The sequence below is a fragment of the Rhipicephalus microplus genome, chromosome X, assembly GCF_043290135.1.
Source record: "Rhipicephalus microplus isolate Deutch F79 chromosome X, USDA_Rmic, whole genome shotgun sequence".
In the NCBI taxonomy this organism is placed as follows: domain Eukaryota; kingdom Metazoa; phylum Arthropoda; class Arachnida; order Ixodida; family Ixodidae; genus Rhipicephalus; species Rhipicephalus microplus.
In genome coordinates, this window is record NC_134710.1 from 331,519,344 (window position 1) to 331,537,299 (window position 17,956).

The following is a 17,956-nucleotide window of genomic DNA, read 5'->3' on the forward strand; positions in this document are numbered from 1 at the left end:
TTCCATTCATGCAGCATTCGCTCGCTCACCTGTGTCAATTTGGCGTTTCTCTTGATAAGTGCATGCACACTTGCAATGTCCCTCCACTCGAAGCGAAGCCATAAAAGAAAGTTTAAAGCCATCATTCACCAGCTTTGGAAAACTACGCACATGTGAAGAATGGCTTACTGGTCGCACAGCTTGACAGGAATCTTGAAGAGACACAACCAACTCGGGAGACGCCATGTTTCCATAAGGTGGCGCATCACCCCCTCACAACAAGCCTCCATGAGTTCATGCAGGCTTTCTCTTTTAATTTCACTAATGATTAAAACACTGTACACGGCTTGAAAAGTCAATCCTACTGATGTCTTTAATTATTGTGGGTGTATCTTGCAAAGTAGAACTGGGTTTCTGTGTAGTGGGTAGCACGCGGACAATTGTCCGCATGAAATCTTTTCAAACTTGCTATGCACCCGCTATGTCGCTTTAATGGAAAAGGCGCAGTAACGTGTGCGCCTTTTTTTGTGGGTGGCTCGTTTTAAACCATGGATTATTTACAAGCACATGCTCTGACACCCAATACCAATGTAAGCTTGTACCACGCGTTATTACTGCAATATTACATGCTGCATTGTGAAGCTTGTATACAGCACGCATGTGTTCCTAAAGCATGAAAGTTACTTTCACTGTATTTCAAAGCAAAGTAGGTTATTTTCACAGTATTTCCAAGCAGAGGCGTGGATATGTGGTGAAACACTTGACATGCAAACGACCTCGTTTCGATCCTCACGCAGACCCCGAAGTTTTTCTTGCTCATTTCACCTGCATCTTTCTCGATTTTTAGGTCCCGCAAAAAAAATTATTTTTCGCTCACAACAAACGACACCTACACCGTAATTCCTGCGAAACAAGATCTTTAACAATATCCCATTAAAATTAAGCAGACTGCACGACGCAATAATCAGTGCTATTTGGGGTACTTTCCGATTTGCTCTTCACATAACTGCTCCTGCCTAGTATTCGACAGTGCACTTATCTGGTGCCACAGCTTGTCTGTGTAAGTGCAAATGCTATGCTCTTGTTTGAATTTTGGACTACCTTGCGCTAGGTGCATACTTTACATCTGTAGGACCACAATGACAAGAATACATGAAAACATGAAATACATAAATGACAAAGAAGGCATGACGTTTGCTCGATGGGCCAACCGAGTCTGCGCCTTTTATTCTCCGGAACTATTTTTCCAAGTAATCATAGAACACGCTGATTCATTGATTGATATGTGAAGTTTAACATCCCAAAACCACCATTTGATTATGAGAGACACCGTAGTGGAGGGCTCCGGGAATTTTGACCACCTGGGGTTCTTTAACATGCACCCAAATCTGAGTACACGGGCCTACAACATTCCGCCTCCATCGAAAATGCAGCCGCCCCAGCCAGGATTCGATCCCGCGACGTGCGGGTCAGCAGCCGAGTACCTTAGCCACTACACCACCGCGGCGGGGAACAACAAGCTGTGGTCAGTATCAAAGTTTGTTGCTTCAACGATCGATTGCCACGAAAATTTCTGGAATATGTGCCAAAAAACGAGCGGATCTACAGGAATTTGTCGCAAGCTCAGAGGTGGGATGACATAGAATTTGTCGCTTGCGCTTTCTTTGTCGCTAGCATACGTTATTGCTCCAAGAAGCACGACAGGGGATTCCAAGATTCATATATTTTGCTAAATAATTATATGTCGTCCTATTTATGTGATTGACTCTCAGCTTCAGTTTCTGGGCACCGAGTTTGACACTGACGTCACTGTGTAGGAAGCTTAAACGCCCGGACCCACAAAGCTGTGGCACACAAAGCTCTTCATCGTCTGATCTCTAACACACTTACGAGCAACAATCCGGATCCCTTCAAAACTCGCTAAGATTCTCTCATGGACAATATTTGAGTGTAGAGTATTCCGGTATACGAAGATATGTTTGCGGAGTATACGGTTACCGGTCGATGGTATCGACATCCTGTGACGCTTTGGCCGCTGAAAAAATGCGCCCCCTTCCCCCCCCCCCCCTCAAAAAAGCCGGTTCGTTGAAAATCAATATTATGCGAAGAGTGTGGAGGGGACGTTATGGCGTTGTAATTTTTTTTATTAGGCGAAAAGTTACTAAGTGACCCTAAACATATATGTAGGAATGTTGTAGGCACAGACAACTGCTGAACAGTCACAAATGTTTTATATCTCCAGTTGTTTGCGGTTGCGAAACGATGCCAACAGCAACATGAGCAGTAGCAACGCCAGAAGCGTTAAGCTGATATGTATCGCTTGTGCTCGCGAGGATGGCAGTCTTGGACACTGTTACATAAATCAAATTTAGTGAGTGGCGCTTAACTACAATTGACGTCAACCCGACGTGACGGCTGTACAATAGGAGTACATATGTGATGTTTATGAAATTGGATAGTCGGCACTGCGACCACACTTGATGTTTCACGAACACTAGGGTACCAAAGCGAGTGAGAATGGGGCCTCTGTATAAAGTGAGGGCACTAGAGAAACTGGCGACTTCCCGCTGACTTGTAATCGGTATACGTGCCGCGCACAACTACAAAATTGGGTTGAACTGCTCACAGCAGTGTCTATACTGTTCGCACACTCCATAGAGTCCAATGGGGGGGGGGGGGGGGGAGGGTTACGAATCCCTGTAACTACAATGAACTCGTGATGGTGGTGGACTTCAAAGAAGGCGAGATAAAAACCTATCCACATACTGAAAAGGCTATTGCTTGAGGCCAAACGTTATTGCGGCTTCGCATCAAATGTGGGCACTTTGCGCAGCATTTAAGAGCCCGGAAATGGGTTATAGCTACTCCCGTCATTTCCGTTACGTCAGTCGACGTCGTTGCCACTAGGTGTCCCCCTCTTCGTCGTAGAGGAAAAACACTAGCCCAGAACTTATGAGCACCGCAATTGCGTTAAGTACGTGGCATAACATTTAGATTGTCTCGCATCGAGAATTGCGCATGCACGCGCCAAGGGTGGCTCTCTACGACCTCGCTGATCAAATTGGCGTCCCTATACCTCGTATCTTCGAAGAACTTTGCGATTTTGCGCATACTGTGAAGCGCTCGAAGCGCTCACGTACAATCAAGGCACCTCCGGGTTTTTCTCGGATATATCCCATAAAGTGGCATAAAAGTCACTTTTAATGAAACGCATGACCGTTGGAAGTATCGAAACTCAGCTTCTCGTCACGCCAGCCCAGTGCCCTTGGTTCTAGGTAATAAGACCTCACGAGGTTTTAACACGTCACCGGATGTGATATTTTGGTGGACGAGGACATCCTTACGTGAAGAGCAAGCGGGAATTTTCGCTTTGATTCTTGAAGAATGGACTTGCCCATTTCTGGGAGTCGTAGCGTACCAAAATAAACTCCAAAGTATGCACTCTATAGTGAGAGCTCGCTACTGACACAACAAATGAAGAGTGCTCGCAGAGTCCAGGAATATTCAACATTATTCTCTCGTTTTACGGCATACTTTTTATTTAAGCGCATTGCTCATTACCGGTGTGACGCTACAGTTTCTTTATCTGACGACAATCTGATCTTTTATAGTTACACCGGCTAGCAGATGAGCCACTCGATCTACCGACACAAAGGAGAATGAGAACATGTAATTGCCAAAAAACAAAAATCAGTACATTGCTCTTGCACATGTTTCTACATCTGTCCAGTATGTCCAAAAGCAGTAGCAAGTCGAACGTGTTTTAAGTACGGGTCATTTCTTAGTCGCACGATGTCACACTCCTCATCTTAACGGCGCGTGCTCGCGTCTCGTGTCGGCCAAGGAAGACACCCGCAAAACTGCCCCCCCCCTCTCTCCCCTCACAAGGCCGACGCAGGCAGCGTCTGCTAGTAAAAAGATATGACTGCTCGCGCTGCACAAGTTAACCCTTCTCTGGCCACCCCGTATATGTAGGCACTGGATCACGCATTCGGATATCAGTGACAGGCGTCTTAACTTGACTTTCGCTTGACGTTCAAGGCAACACCTCTCCTTCATTCTAAAAATAAGAATAATAAAGATGAAATAACAATTAAGCATTCCTAAACTTTAAATAACTACGCAACATGCGCGCGATACGCCCACCACTCTTAGACGCACTTACTCGAGTCCCCCCCCCCCCCCTTCCGTGGGGAGATGCGGGTAATGTAGATTTGAATAATCTAATGTAGAAAGTAATGATAATGGTAAAGAATAATGGTAATGTAGAAAGATTTGAGTTATGTCAACCGTATATGGCTGGCTGTATTCGACACACCATCATACTTGAATTCCTTCATTTTTATTAGAAAGACTTTCCTAAGGAATAACAAGTTTGCGTCACACGTAAACAAACAAGCTGAATATGCGCGTATAATCTGATAAAGATAGGCAGGATGGCCCATTAATTCCCAATTTTAAGCGCGGAGGGTGACATGGACGATGACCGTCAACTCCGTGGTAGTGAAGTCTTGCTTTTTCGTCTCGAGTGACAATAGTTCAAGTGAATATGACACATATAACAACCTGCTACGCGGTCAAGTATGGTGATCGGCAGTGTTACTCGCTTCCAGCGATATTCTCGCCAAAAACACCGCGATTCTAGTTAGACATAAAGAAATGTACTTTCACTCTACAACACAAAATATGGTCACAGGGAAACGGCGTGAAAGACGGGGACAGTAGAGGCGCACAAACAACCACACGTAGCGTTACGTTTGGTTGTTTGTGTCTCTGCTGTTCTCGTCTTTGATGCTGTTTTACTACGATATGTTCAACCAACCAGCCAACAAGTTCACCCTACCGAATAGGGGTACGATAAAGGCACTCACCGAGCTCCTTCTTGAAGGAAAGCCAGCTAACGGGCGCGAGTTCAGTTCCGTCGCACTCCGTGGACGAGAGCAACTCGATGACCTCCGGCTCACGCAGCCCGTAGCTGGTGCATGTGAGGTACGAGGCGATCTTCTTGACAGGCGCCAGGCCAAACTGACGCTCGATACGCTCTAGACTGCGGCTCACAAAGGCCTCTGTATCGGCTGGCACATGGAGCTCGCCGTCTAGCGCCTCGTACGAGGCCCACCGCATGGCCTGCTGCGACAGAAGTGTCACGTACAGGGGACTTGCCGTCTGGCCCGCCAGCCTCTGCCGCAACACGTCCCACTGCTGCCGCGTCAGCAGCCGCTTGTTGTCCTGCGTTGAAAACACGTTTCGTAGAAACTTTCGACGCAAATGCACCGAAAAGTTATAGTACGGTGCGCCACAGCCAATGGGTCGTTTAGAGCAAGGGTCGGCAACCTTCTATTTTCGTTTCTTTTTCAATTCCAGTATCCAATCCCATTTCTATTGTTGCTATTCCCATTTACATTCCAGTTTTTGCAATAGCTGTCAATTAAAACTCCAAGACCCTCCAACCCCTCATTTCGCCATGCGGCCTCCACCTTAATTGATTCATAGAAATTGGCGCTCCTCCTATAAAGGCTGCTGAACCTTGCTTTTGAACACCGCATTCCAGGTTAGAAGTATCCCTTCAGCATTAAGAGCAATATCTTGAGGGGCAATAGATGTAGCTCACTTTGACGATCGCTACGCAAACATCTACAGACGTACGCAAGCCCGTCTGTTAGCAGATGCGGGAAAGTACACGGTCTCGTCCGACCTTGAATATAACGAGGGCAGTGAAGCAATAATACGGCACTGTCATTCGCCGCAGAGTTCGAGTTGTTACGTGTGGAAAGTGTTACTAATTACGGCAATGATTGAATCTCAGTTCGACGAGCGCGCTGTCGTGCCACTATTCTGACATGATAACATATTTCCAAAACGCATCAAATAAAAGTTTAATTGGAAAATTTTTTATAGATAAATGACATCTGCATGGCGATTAATTTAGAAAGAAATGCCAACCTGTTGAGTAACATAGCCGAACAAGTGATGAAAAGTTCTGAAACACGAGGCGACGTTTAGAGAAGTGGCCATGCCTTCTTCAAGGCTGCAACCGCTGCAGCCTTGAAAAAGAATGGTCATTTGTCCACATGCTGCCTCCAGCTACAACCCATGCTCAGGAGCTTTGCGTGTCTTCCAGCCCCCATCTTCTAGTAAACATGTGCCTTATTTTAACTGCTAGTTGAGAATGAGAAATGCGCGTATCTGCGAGTGTGGTTTAGATTCTCCCGAAGTCTCCCCCTTTTTGTATGAGCACAGTACGGGCATACATACAATCGCATCTACGAACACACAAAAGTTTGGTTGAACGCCCACCCCACCACGCTCTAAAGAATTGCTGGCTACACTACTGGCCGAATTAAAAGCTTCCTAATGTCTTGCGCCGCATGTAGCCAATTCATGCTTCTTCTCTGACAAAATATATGGAATCAAGCTATCATAGTTCCATATTACAATAATTTTAATTCACGCGAATGTTTTCGCGTTGGGTCACTGACCTTCAGGTGCGACTGCAGCATGCTGGCCGCGTCGGCGAGGGGCGGAATGAACACGTAGCTGTCCCCAGCCGGGATGCGGCTGCGCAGCAGAGCGAGCACAGCTTCCGCCTCCTGTGCAACCGAGCAGACAAGGTGCACGTTCAGAGGCAGGTTCCAGGGCAGCCATCCTAGTGTGGCAGCCTGGTGATGCGCGGGACCACGCAGCCTGTCCAGGTCGTCCAGCACGATCACCAGGTCACTGGTGCTGGCCTCAACACGCTTGAGCAGCTCCTGGAACCAGGTGCTTAGCTTGCTCAGCTCAAAGCTCTGGTGCTTGGGGCTGATCTCGAAGCCGAAAACCATGCTTATGTGCAGGCACAGGTTGCGCAGCATCTCGGCCGGGTACGCGCAGCACGGGCTCTGGCCCACACCGCGCACGATGCGCACCACATCGCTGCCCAGCCATTCGGGGCAGTACATGAGCACCTGTGCAACACAGTAAAAAAGTTGGGCATGCTGTAATTTTGCGCTTGGCAGTGGCAGTTTATAATGGTGGTAAAGAGAAAACTGAATCGTAGAATAATGCTATGGTATTTTTTATAACTACACATTCGTTCATGTCGTGGTTATATATGACTAATTTAAGCCGAAAAGTACAGGGGGGGGGGGGGTCCTTCCTAAATTTATCAAACTTGTCGCCAAAATACCAGCGCGGGTGAGTTATTGTACAGACACAAGTCTAACACTACTTACGCTGCTGTTTTGGAGATATGAATGAACGAACAGAACTTAAGGGCTCGTTTTTAAATTTTTTATTAGTTGCAACCTAATAATTACCAAAAGACAACGAAGCCAGGGATGATATATAGGGGACGTAGTTTTGAAGTCTTCTAACTGCATTGGAGTAGTTAATACAGATACGTGAAGAAATTGGACTGAACGAAAAGTCAGCTTGCTGATGGCTGGTATCGAACATGCCACCTTCGAATAACGCATCCCATGTTCTACCGATTGAGCTTCGACGGCGGTCATCTTTCCTTGCCCTTACCTGGTATTTCTGTGCAAGTAAACCTTGGAGTTATCCTGCCTACGTGCTACGTAGGCTATGCAAGCAGGATAACCACTGGTCATTAGGAGTAACCAACTGGATTCAAAGAGAAGGCAAGTGGGTAAAGGGGAGACAGAGAGTCAGGTGGGCAGATCACACTAGGAAGTTCACGGGTATAAAGTGGTAGCAGGAAGCACAGGACCGAGTTGACTGGGGAACATGCCAGAGGCCTTTGTCCTGCAGTGGGTACATTCAGGCTGGTGATGATGAAACATGGGAGTGTGGGACAGCGCTGCTCACAATCACGACGGTGAGTTTGGAACACTTTTTTTTTTGCCAGCTGGCGGGACGTAGCACGTGATCTTTTAACAAGGTGGTGGCTAATCAGTAGACCCTCGCACACTACCCGAAGTATCAAGTCTACCGAAACAAAGTACTTACTCTAAATAAGCAAACGAAGAGAATTCGAGAGCTTGGTCTTCTTTGCGTGCATAGAAATAGCAAATAAAATGGACGGTAGGACGACCACCACCGCAGATCATTTGGTAGACCACAGGTTTTCGATTCGGCGGCTGCTGACTACAAGTTATGTTTTCGTGCACTAATTTTTTATACTTATACCATAAGTACTATATTGCGGTTCAAAGACAACCTACAACGTGACATATGCCTTCATTGTCTTCATTGTTTGTTGAATTCAATGATCTATAGCTTTGCAGCTCAGAAAAAGCTTATGCACTCTAATAAGTTCACTTCTTGGGCCTTATAAAACACCGTATAGGACACCTAGATTTAGCATCAGACCATTCGCTACACCCCAGAAGACACTGCCAGTAGGAATTGCATTATTGTTAAATAAAAATGTTGTTGTACAAGTTAGCTAGTCCTGAGAAAAAAGAAATAACGCAGTGCAAGGCGAAGAAACAAGATGTTTTGGCACTCTTTCCCGTGCATCTCGTTTCTTCGACTTGCATTGCATTACTGTACGTTTTGCGCCGCGGTTGGTTGGTGCCGGAATGTCAAGATGGGGTCATCATCGAAGTTCTTTCTTACAAGTGCTTAATTTCGCTAAACAAATAAAGAACGAATTAGTGAAAATTTCACCTTCTTCAACTCAACTTATTTGATTATTGGCATCTCTTCATTGATCACAGTGGCCCGTGAGTTGTAAATAATCTCAATCATACCTGACACAAACTGTTCGCCACAACTGCTGTTTTAGCAAATGTAGCAAATGAGATATAATTGTTTATTAATAGCTCAGAGAACAGCGTCCTAATTAAAACAGCACTATATCAGCATGGGTCTGTATAATTATTGCGCTGGAACAATATAAAGAAAGCAAACTGTCACAGGGCTCGTTAGAGTGCAGATTATGCGTATAGCAAGGGGTGCATTTCAGAAACACAAATACGTGCAATAACATCGCTGTATATATATACATGGCCGTAGGTGCTGCGAGTGGCGTAATGCAAACGAGGTACGCCAGTGGGCTATAGAAGATGTCACCAAAGAGGCGTACCTGAGATAGCAGCGTAGACTTTCCGCCCCCTTCCCGTCCGCACACGATGATGGGTGTGTGGCGCACCCGCTCCTCGTCGGCCAGCATCAGTTGCTGGATCTGGAGTAGCGGGCCATAGTCGCTGTCTAAAGACTGCGACACGCCCAGACATCGCAAGAGCTGTCGGCTGTTGCACAAGTGCGTCTGCGACTCGCGAACCACCTCCTGCATGGCAAAGGTTGTGTTTTTCAATGCGTCAATACGTACACTCGAGGCACCACCATGCTCTTATAAAGTCCACATGAATAACATCTCCCACAAACAATGTATGTTCCATGTTCGAGCGAAAACTTGGGAATGTTGCATGATGTGCGCGCTGAGGCAGATATGAAGTGCGCCGGACGGCTGATTCGCGTTTTGCTGAGTTAGACGAGAAGAAATAATGAACGACTTAGCTGCAAACTTTACTTCAAATAAAATTCTATGCTGTTGCTATCAAATTATTTGCTTCGCCTTTTGCAGTGAAACTGTGACCTTTTTGATCCCACTATATGGGCGCTGCAAAAGCCTCTCTTATATAGTTAACCAAACCTCTACAGCATATTCAATGGGAAACCAAAGCAAAAAGACAATGTTTAGCTTTCGTCTGCCTTTATTATAACACAAACTCTGTGGGCAAAACCCTCAGGAATTCAGCAAACAACCTCGGGCATTGCAGCTAAATTCGCAGTTGCTGCGTAAACACTCCAATTATTTGCAGTTAAACACGCACACGCACGCCTCTTTCATTACCCAAGTGGCCACTCACATGGAATCAAATGTAAACAGACTTAATGCACCTCTGAGGACATAGAACAAACACACGCTTGCACAGATGCAAGTGCACGCACAGAATCAAGCGAGCGCAGATGCTCAGACATGACTGTACACAAAACCTCTGACCCCTCGCTTTTTTTCTTTTTCATCTGTGGCCTCATTCATTTATTATTGTTGATTTTCGAGAAATCAATGCTGGTGGTAAAGAGAACATGCGGGGTGCTACGCGGGCGAATTACGAAGGAAATGAAAGATAAAAATAATTAATATGACATAATTCACCCAAGTAAGCTGCAAAAGCAAACGCATCAAAGCGACAGTTTCATCAGCATATCTATTTTTTTGTTACATAGGCACCGTGTTTTATTCCTCCTGCTAGCAACAGAATCGATGAACGCCATGAGCCAGCTAAGAAAAAATTTAAGAAAAGGAAGAGGTCAGTATATTGAAAGCGGTGTTGTTGCTCCGAATCGACTGCATTTTATACTGTTTGTACCGAATTCCCGCCATAATAAGGCCAGCTACACCTTCATTGTATTTAAAAAAGAAAAAAAGAAAGAGCACACAAGCTTTATTTCCCCAATGATTCACTGGTGAAAAAATGCCCCCACCTCCCCGAGGGAATCATGAGAAAATTCGAATGCATTTCTTGCGCCAAGAGAGGGCACCGTCACCGTCTGATATTCGCCTTCACCGAATTCCGCCATCGCCGTGGTAGAGGCCCAGCCAGCAAACCGTCGACAGTGAGGAGTGAGTGAACGGTAAAGTGGGGCGCCAGCGTTCTCGGCTTTGCGCTGGTGTTTCACAGTGGCGTCTCGAGCACACATTTTCGGATGTTCTTGAGAGGCACACAGCCAGCGAACGGTCGAGAGTGGGGCGCGAGTGAACGGGAGAGTGGGGCTCAGAAAGAAGAGAGAGCGAACGGCGAGAAAAGGAGCGGCGAAGCACTGCACTTACCGTCTCTTATGGCGCATTCCACTCGCCGAGCGTGAGCAAGTTTTTTTGCTCTAAAGCTGACAATCCGCGTTTTGCTGGTAGATTCAGAGCAAGTTTGCATTTTCCACTGGTAGATACGGAGCTATCCACTCCGCGACGGAGCGTTCCGCGTGCTTCGTCTTGCGGAGACGGATTTCGCCGGAACTCTGAGAATGCATTGCCGTCATTTCCGGCACAGTCGGGCTGCTGGGTTGCTCTCAGTGTTTTTTGAGGCGGTCTAGTAACACTGCTCTTGTTCATATTCCTAAAATTGGAGAGTGGTAGCCCTGCTTCCCGCGAGACTGCGTGGTCGAAGTCGTGCTTTGCAGTGGCCACACAGTTGTCATTGAAACGTCGAGAGCAGAAAAGGAAATCGTTTCCGGTACCGGTTTAGTGACGTATGCGTAAAAAATTTCCGGAGGGACCTCACGCGGGTCATTCACGTGTTCCACTCGCATATTTCGTTTGGCACCCCCGAGTGCTCGCTCCGAGATTTCGGCGGTCACTCTAGATCTTCCAGTGGAATTCGCCATTACATTCTTGTGCACGTCATGTTCCGGGGTTTACTTTCGAGTAGAAACGTGCGCGCCCGCAGTTGTTGCAATGGGAGAGGGAGTGAGAGCGGAGAGATAACACATGCCGGCTCGCGGCCGCCGCCGCAGATGCCGCCTAAGGGTGCCTGACATAAATCGATTAAAAGATGCCTTCGCATTTCAAAAAAAAAAACTATGGTAGCAACATGTTGTCTCATTTTTGGGCAGCCCTTGGCACAAACGGACACCTAATGGCCTCCAAGACATACCGTGGTGCCACCTACGTGATGACGTCACTCATGGGATGCGCCGGTTTGTGTTGTCTGCAAGAACAACGCATTTCCTGCGCTTTTGCTGTGGACACCGTGCGTGCTTCCCTTTGTTTTGAAGCTCTGTACTTAAAGAATCGGTAAGATCTGGCAATACGGGCCAGCAAACTACGGATTGGTGGCTGCGGTGACACTCTCGAGTCTAATTTGCATCGTAAAATTGCGACTAAGAACCGGTGCAGCCATGGGGAACGATTCAAGTGATGTCGCGAAAGCAAAACTTCCGTATTCCACAACTACTTTCCTATCTGATGTATCAAAACGATCGCAGCGCTGGCCTCTCTAGTGGAGACCCTCGCGGCCAACAGTTTCTTTGCTCTAGCTTTGGAAACGAGGGCAGTCAAACAAGCAGCGTCCATCAGCTATATTGCCCCAGATTTGAGAGGATGATGAGATTAATGCCGGCACGACGTTTACCCTCACGCAGGGATTACTGTTGAAATAGCGACGGGTTTCGAGAAAACCTTGGCGCAGAAAGTGCATGTCTGTCTTTTCGGTGGTTGCAACATGCAAGCCCGGCGCCTTGCGTCAGCACGAACAAACAAGCCTTCGATACACGAGTGCAGGACAGGCTGCGAGCCATTGCAAATAGAGTTCTCATGCGAGATCCGCGTGTATTGCCGTGAGAGCAGTCACTGATACATCTTTCGCGGGACGTCGAAGCCCGGTATACCGTGTACCTCACACAAGGGACACGGAGTTGCACGCTTTGAGTGCGCACTCGGCAGCGCTTTGCAGTGCCGTCGCCATGGAGAAAAATGCACCGTATCGGCTGACGCAGTCCATGCCTGGCTCGCATAGGCGCAACGAGCTGGCAACATGCGAGTTGTGTGTGTAGGTGCTTGCCCATGAACGTTCACAATGCATTGAAGCGCACATGGAGTCCCATTGAAAGGACGTTGAATAATTCACAAACCCAGAGGTGTACGCCCGTGTAGCGGTGGTGCTACAACGCCAGCTATACACCACTAATTATGAATTCGGCGAGCATCACCAGCTGCTTCGCGCTCACGGCGTGCACTTATTGCGCGTCCTTTTATCGGGCACGTGAAGCGCAACGCCGCTTGCGAACTAAAGGCATGGAGAATGCGTCGAAGCTGCATGAAAGCCCAGCGGCGTACGCACCGCTGCCACACCGCCTCTCCGGAGGGAGATGCTCATATGTGAGACCCGAAAAGTTGGGAGCTACTGATGCGCGCTTATTAGCTGCGTAAGCGTATTATACGGGCCCCTCACAGCGAGGTAATGCGCTTGCGCGTTGTTAAAGCAGCTGCGTATATATACACGTCTCGCGGTCGGCCCCTGATATGCTGTTAAACTCACACGCGACCGTCAACGCCTAATTAAACCGCAACAAGGGACACAAAAGCTGTATATTCCCTCAGGAACGACGAAAGAAAAACTTCGGCGGTGGCGCTCCCGGAGTAGTGTACAAATTGCGCAAGCATAAGTTGTAGCCATACATAGAGCCGCTTAGCTGTGTAGCAAGCATGTTACTTTGCACATAGCAAAACTAGAAGTGGATGCAAGGAAAATTGTGCGAGTTATGCAGGTATTCATGCTACACAGGTAAAGAAAAGCTAAAAATAAGACGTTGAATAAGGAAATACGAACCTCAAGTCTGCCTCACTCCATCGTGGGAACCTAAATTTAAGCACGTTTAGTGGTCCTGTGCTGTTGCTTATGGTCTCAGGTTTTTTTTTTTTTTACGCAAGCCTCTTGTTATCCTAAAGCGAGCCCTGCGCGTTAGGCCACCTAGGAGAGTTGTCAAAGTTTAGAAAAGGGTAAACACGATTGCGTTAGCGTTGCCTTAAAAGCTCAGTGCTAACCTTGCGGCGCTAACGTTGGGGCACGCTGTGGGCCTGGTCCACGCGTACCTGCCTGATTTTGTGAGAGGAAGAGGTGGCACCGAACAGATCACCTCTTGAAGAGCAAGTGACATCGTGTTGTTGTTAAGGTACGGTAAGCTTGTCACACCTCTCATTATTCGTCGAGGAAGGTGTGAGAGCTGACGATGCAATTTAAGGAACCAACAAATCACGATATAACACTATAGTATTTCAACAACAATATGAGTGCCCTGATCACGCATTCAAAAATCATAATTTCTCGTGTCCCAAAACTATGAATATGGGAGACGTGGAGGGCTCCGGAAACTTCTGCCACCTGGGGTTCTCGAACGTGCACCTAAATTCAAGCAGAAGAGCTCTGCCATTTTACCTTGATTTAAATGTGGCCGGGATGGTATATGGATCCGATCCATCAACATTCGGGTCAGGCGTCGAACACCCTAACCACAAGACGTGGCGAATGAAAGCAATAGGCGTCAAACCTCATATTGCGCGTATTGCATCAATGACATTAGCTACACATGCATTATTACATCCTTGCATGCCCAATAATTGTCGAAAAATACGCTGCTTTGTATTGGTCAACAATATGTAAAATAAAGAATGAGAATAAATATGCGAGAAACATCTGCGAAAGCCATTGTGGTGTATTTTACCTGTTTATTGTCCCGTGCATGCACACGTCAACACGTACCTGTACAACCTTTCGGAAGGTTGGGGGCAGCTCGTCCCAGTCGGGCGTCTCGACCTGTGACGCCTCGTCTACCATGGCCTTGATGGAGGTGAGCAGCGCCTCGGTCAGCTTCTCTAAGTATCCGCTGTGCGCCGACAGCTCGGGGTCCAGACCGCTCGTGTGCCATGGTACACTGCGTCGTAGAGACAGAAATGCGGGTGTTACCGACGCCCTTTATTGTGTTGTGGCATTAAACAGAACTGCGGTAACTGTAAGGTGGTGGTCCCGCGCCTGAAAGGAGCACAGGACTGTTTGTACTCGACGTTGTGCAGCGTATATACTTGAAGGGCATAGAGAAGCAGCTGTTACGCTGCGGTAGTGTTTTTGGCCAAAGGCTCTTCACGAGACGAACGTACTATTGCAGACAGCTGCCTTCCGTGAATACCAGGCCTAAATATCGAACTCGTTGGGTGTAAAATGCTTTTATTAGTTTCGGCCAGCCGTTGCATCTCACCTGTAAAAGTGAACGTTTTTCCTCGCCACGTTTAATATGATGTCGGCGACCAAATCTTCAGTGTAGCTTGAAGAGTCCTCGTCCGAAGCTTGCGTGCTGACATCGGCGTAGGTTGAGCCCAAACTGTCGTTAACGTTGATACCTACGTGAAAGATAAAAAAAGCATGGACACATACTAGTGCCGAAACAGAAACGAAAACCAAAACAAGAGACAGTTGACGTGTCATTGGAAAAAAATAAAAGGTAAATGTGCATGATGGTGCTCGAAAAGTAGATTGATTTCTGCTTACGAAGCAAAGGTGAGGGCCAGTGAAGTCAGAAAATGCCGTCCAAAGAAACAAGCTCGCGCTCATACGTAACACAGATAACTTGCGACTGAACGTGAGTCTGTGGAAATGCAGCAAAGTAAGGTCCACTCTATGTTAATTAAGTGTAAAGGCTGCAGCAGAAGCTTCAGAAGTTTTTTTTTTTTTTGCATATGTAGAAGACTCAGATGGTCCGAAGGTGTGGTGCCTTTTAAAATTACACCGCCATATTCTATTATTTCGACCTTTTACGCTACACAGTAAAGTGTCAAGAACACCCATGTAAGTATACTTGTAGATATTCAGGCGCACTTAAACAAAACCCAAGGTGGTCGAAATCACCCGTAGCCTTTCACGATTGTGTCTCTCATAGGCTTAGCTTCTCTCGGGACGTTAAAGGCAACAAACCAACGCACCATGCGCTGTGCAGCAAAGATTGAAGTTTAAGAGCCGGAAGCGGCAACGACTAGTTCTAAGGAAGTAAGCACGTCACCTTCCGGATGTGTCGAGCATTGTTTCTTTATATAGGCAGCTGCAACCTATAACGCAAACAACCGCATCTTTGCACTAAGCAATGCCACTGAACAAAAAGACCGAACAAAAAATAAACTTCGCAAAAAACGACAAGGTTCTCTAAAATTTTTCAGACATGGACGTTTAATTATTGATGCCACGCTCGGGTGACTTTCTTTCGCAGCCCGTTATGACAGAGATAAATAAGCGAGACGTAGCTCTCCCCTGCGGCTCGCTTATCTATCTCTGTCATAACGCACGTTGAGAAGAAGCAGCAACACGACGTTGTGGCGTTTCTTGCAAGCTGACACCATGATTTTTTTTTACTTTTCAGTGCAGTTTAAGCTGCAGCTTTTCTTGGTAACTTCATACGTTTCTTTCAGGCTTTCGAGAAGCGTATTTCGGGGTGGCTCTGATAGCAGAAATACCATGGACGGTGTACAGAACAGCAAAAGGCTACGAGCTATTTAAATCTGAGCACTCGCGCTCAGAAACACTCCTTAAAATCTCAGCAAGGACTCTGGTGAGCCCGGTTATCTTTCATTAATGTGCCGTCCACATCAACCCCGCTTCTTTATGCTCAGAAGCAAAACCCGTTAATCGATGTCTTCAGCAACTGTGTTACACAGCTTCGAAAGGGCGAAGATTTCTCAAACATTAATCTAGACAAGCAGAATTTCTTTGTTTTATGCTTTAGTTAGACAGCTGCACCAATTTGTCGCGGCATTGCGGGAATTATCTGTTTTTCTTTCTATGTCTACGCGCGCAGCACAGACCCTAGACATTACAATAATGAAACGTGAAGTTTTTATTGAAATTGGATGCGCGTGTATTTTGAGCGGTATTCATAGACACGATATATATCAAAGTACACGAAGCAGCTTTCATCTCGAATAATTCGAGAAGCGTACTTTAGAGATTAGTGTATAATTTGACATGTATTGATTACACTGAATTCGTGCCGAAGCGATGTTTCCGGCAAATTCTGTTTCCTTTCAGACTTGAGCTTCGACGAAAAAAAAAAGACGAAAAACGGAAATGCGGTTTGTAACCGCATACATTCAGCTTCTATTGCGTGAGTTTTTTTTATGCTGCAGCTCTTGGGATTGCGCAAATTATTATTTCTGATGGGAGACCTATGCCTCATTAGCCGTGAGGAGCTCGTGTTTTTCCAATCATGTACTTGCTGCTTTTACTTTTGCGAGTTCTGTGAATGGCGAGCATTTGGTATCGTCTAAAAGTGAGAAATTCACTAGAAATTCAGTATTTTTTTGTCTGGGCAACAACCCAAAACCTTTTGTTAGGCTCCAGTCTGCGCTTTGTATATTTTCGCCTGCTTGATTTGTTTAATCTTCTCACGTCGAAAGCCTGTAACATCGTGGGAAATCATTTCTAATTTGGAAAGCACAAGGTTTTGAGTTTATTTTTAACGCCTTTAATTAATCCAGGCAAAAAAAACTCAATTTGTGTCCTAGAGGCATTGTGAGCACTAATGAGAAATCTACACAGCGGCGTCATTTGCTGGCTTATTCGCGGAATATTTCGACAGACAGACAGACAGACAGACAGACGGACGGACGGACGGACGGACGGACGGACGGACGGACGGACGGACAGACAGACAGACAGACAGACAGACAGACGGACAGACAGACAGACAGACAGACAGACAGACGGACGGACGGACGGACGGACGGACGGACGGACGGACGGACGGACGGACGGACGGACGGACAGACAGACAGACAGACAGACAGACAGACAGACAGACAGAGAGATAGACAGATAGATAGATAGATAGACAGATAGATAGATAGATAGATAGATAGATAGATAGATAGGTAGATAGATAGATAGATAGATAGATAGATAGATAGATAGCAGAACTAAAAACTATTGCATTAGTAAGTGCAACGAATTCCGGTCACGCCACCACATGGTGAGCGTACTTATTTTCAAACTCTGGCTATCGTAGGTTTCATATAAAGCGCCGCCGGTGGGCGAAATTTCTGGAGTCCTCCACTACGGGGTCCACCATAATCATATTTTGCTTTTGGAATGTTAAGACGAAAAGTTATCAAGTTTGGGCTGGCTCTACACAGACTATTTTACGGATGGGCTACGGTGCCGCCGTAATGGGCTGTTAACCTTTGTGGTGGGATACTTAGTCACTTAACAAACGCTGCTGCGGTGAATGCAAACGAATGAAAGCGGTTGGGTTCGTGCAAACGATGTTTCATGTCCTTAATATTTCACGCCGCAAATACGGAAACAGGAAAACATTGGCTTAACAGCCCAAGATGGTGGCACCCATATTTCTTAAATAATACAATACATAGAAAATGCCTTCAGGGCTACGCACGAGAACCACCCTCACGTTGTTTTCATTTCAGAAACGAATATGAAAGTCAAGGAGATTAAGACAGCTTCGCCTCGGTTTGCTACCCAACAAGTTAGGTGAT

At 46.5% G+C, this 17,956-nt stretch overlaps 1 protein-coding gene across 1 annotated transcript in view; it reads right to left on the bottom strand.

Annotated features, from left to right (window-relative positions):
* The window catches only part of LOC119161242 (protein qui-1-like), a 132,641-nt gene that overhangs the window by 103,837 nt on the left and 10,848 nt on the right, over positions 1 to 17,956 (bottom strand). The window contains exons 3-7 of the mRNA XM_037413616.2: positions 14,677 to 14,818; positions 14,184 to 14,355; positions 9,008 to 9,211; positions 6,459 to 6,923; positions 4,851 to 5,208 (exon numbers count right to left, since the gene is read on the bottom strand). Coding sequence (XP_037269513.2) covers positions 4,851 to 5,208; positions 6,459 to 6,923; positions 9,008 to 9,211; positions 14,184 to 14,355; positions 14,677 to 14,818 — 1,341 coding nt within the window. The remainder of the gene's footprint in view (positions 1 to 4,850; positions 5,209 to 6,458; positions 6,924 to 9,007; positions 9,212 to 14,183; positions 14,356 to 14,676; positions 14,819 to 17,956) is intronic.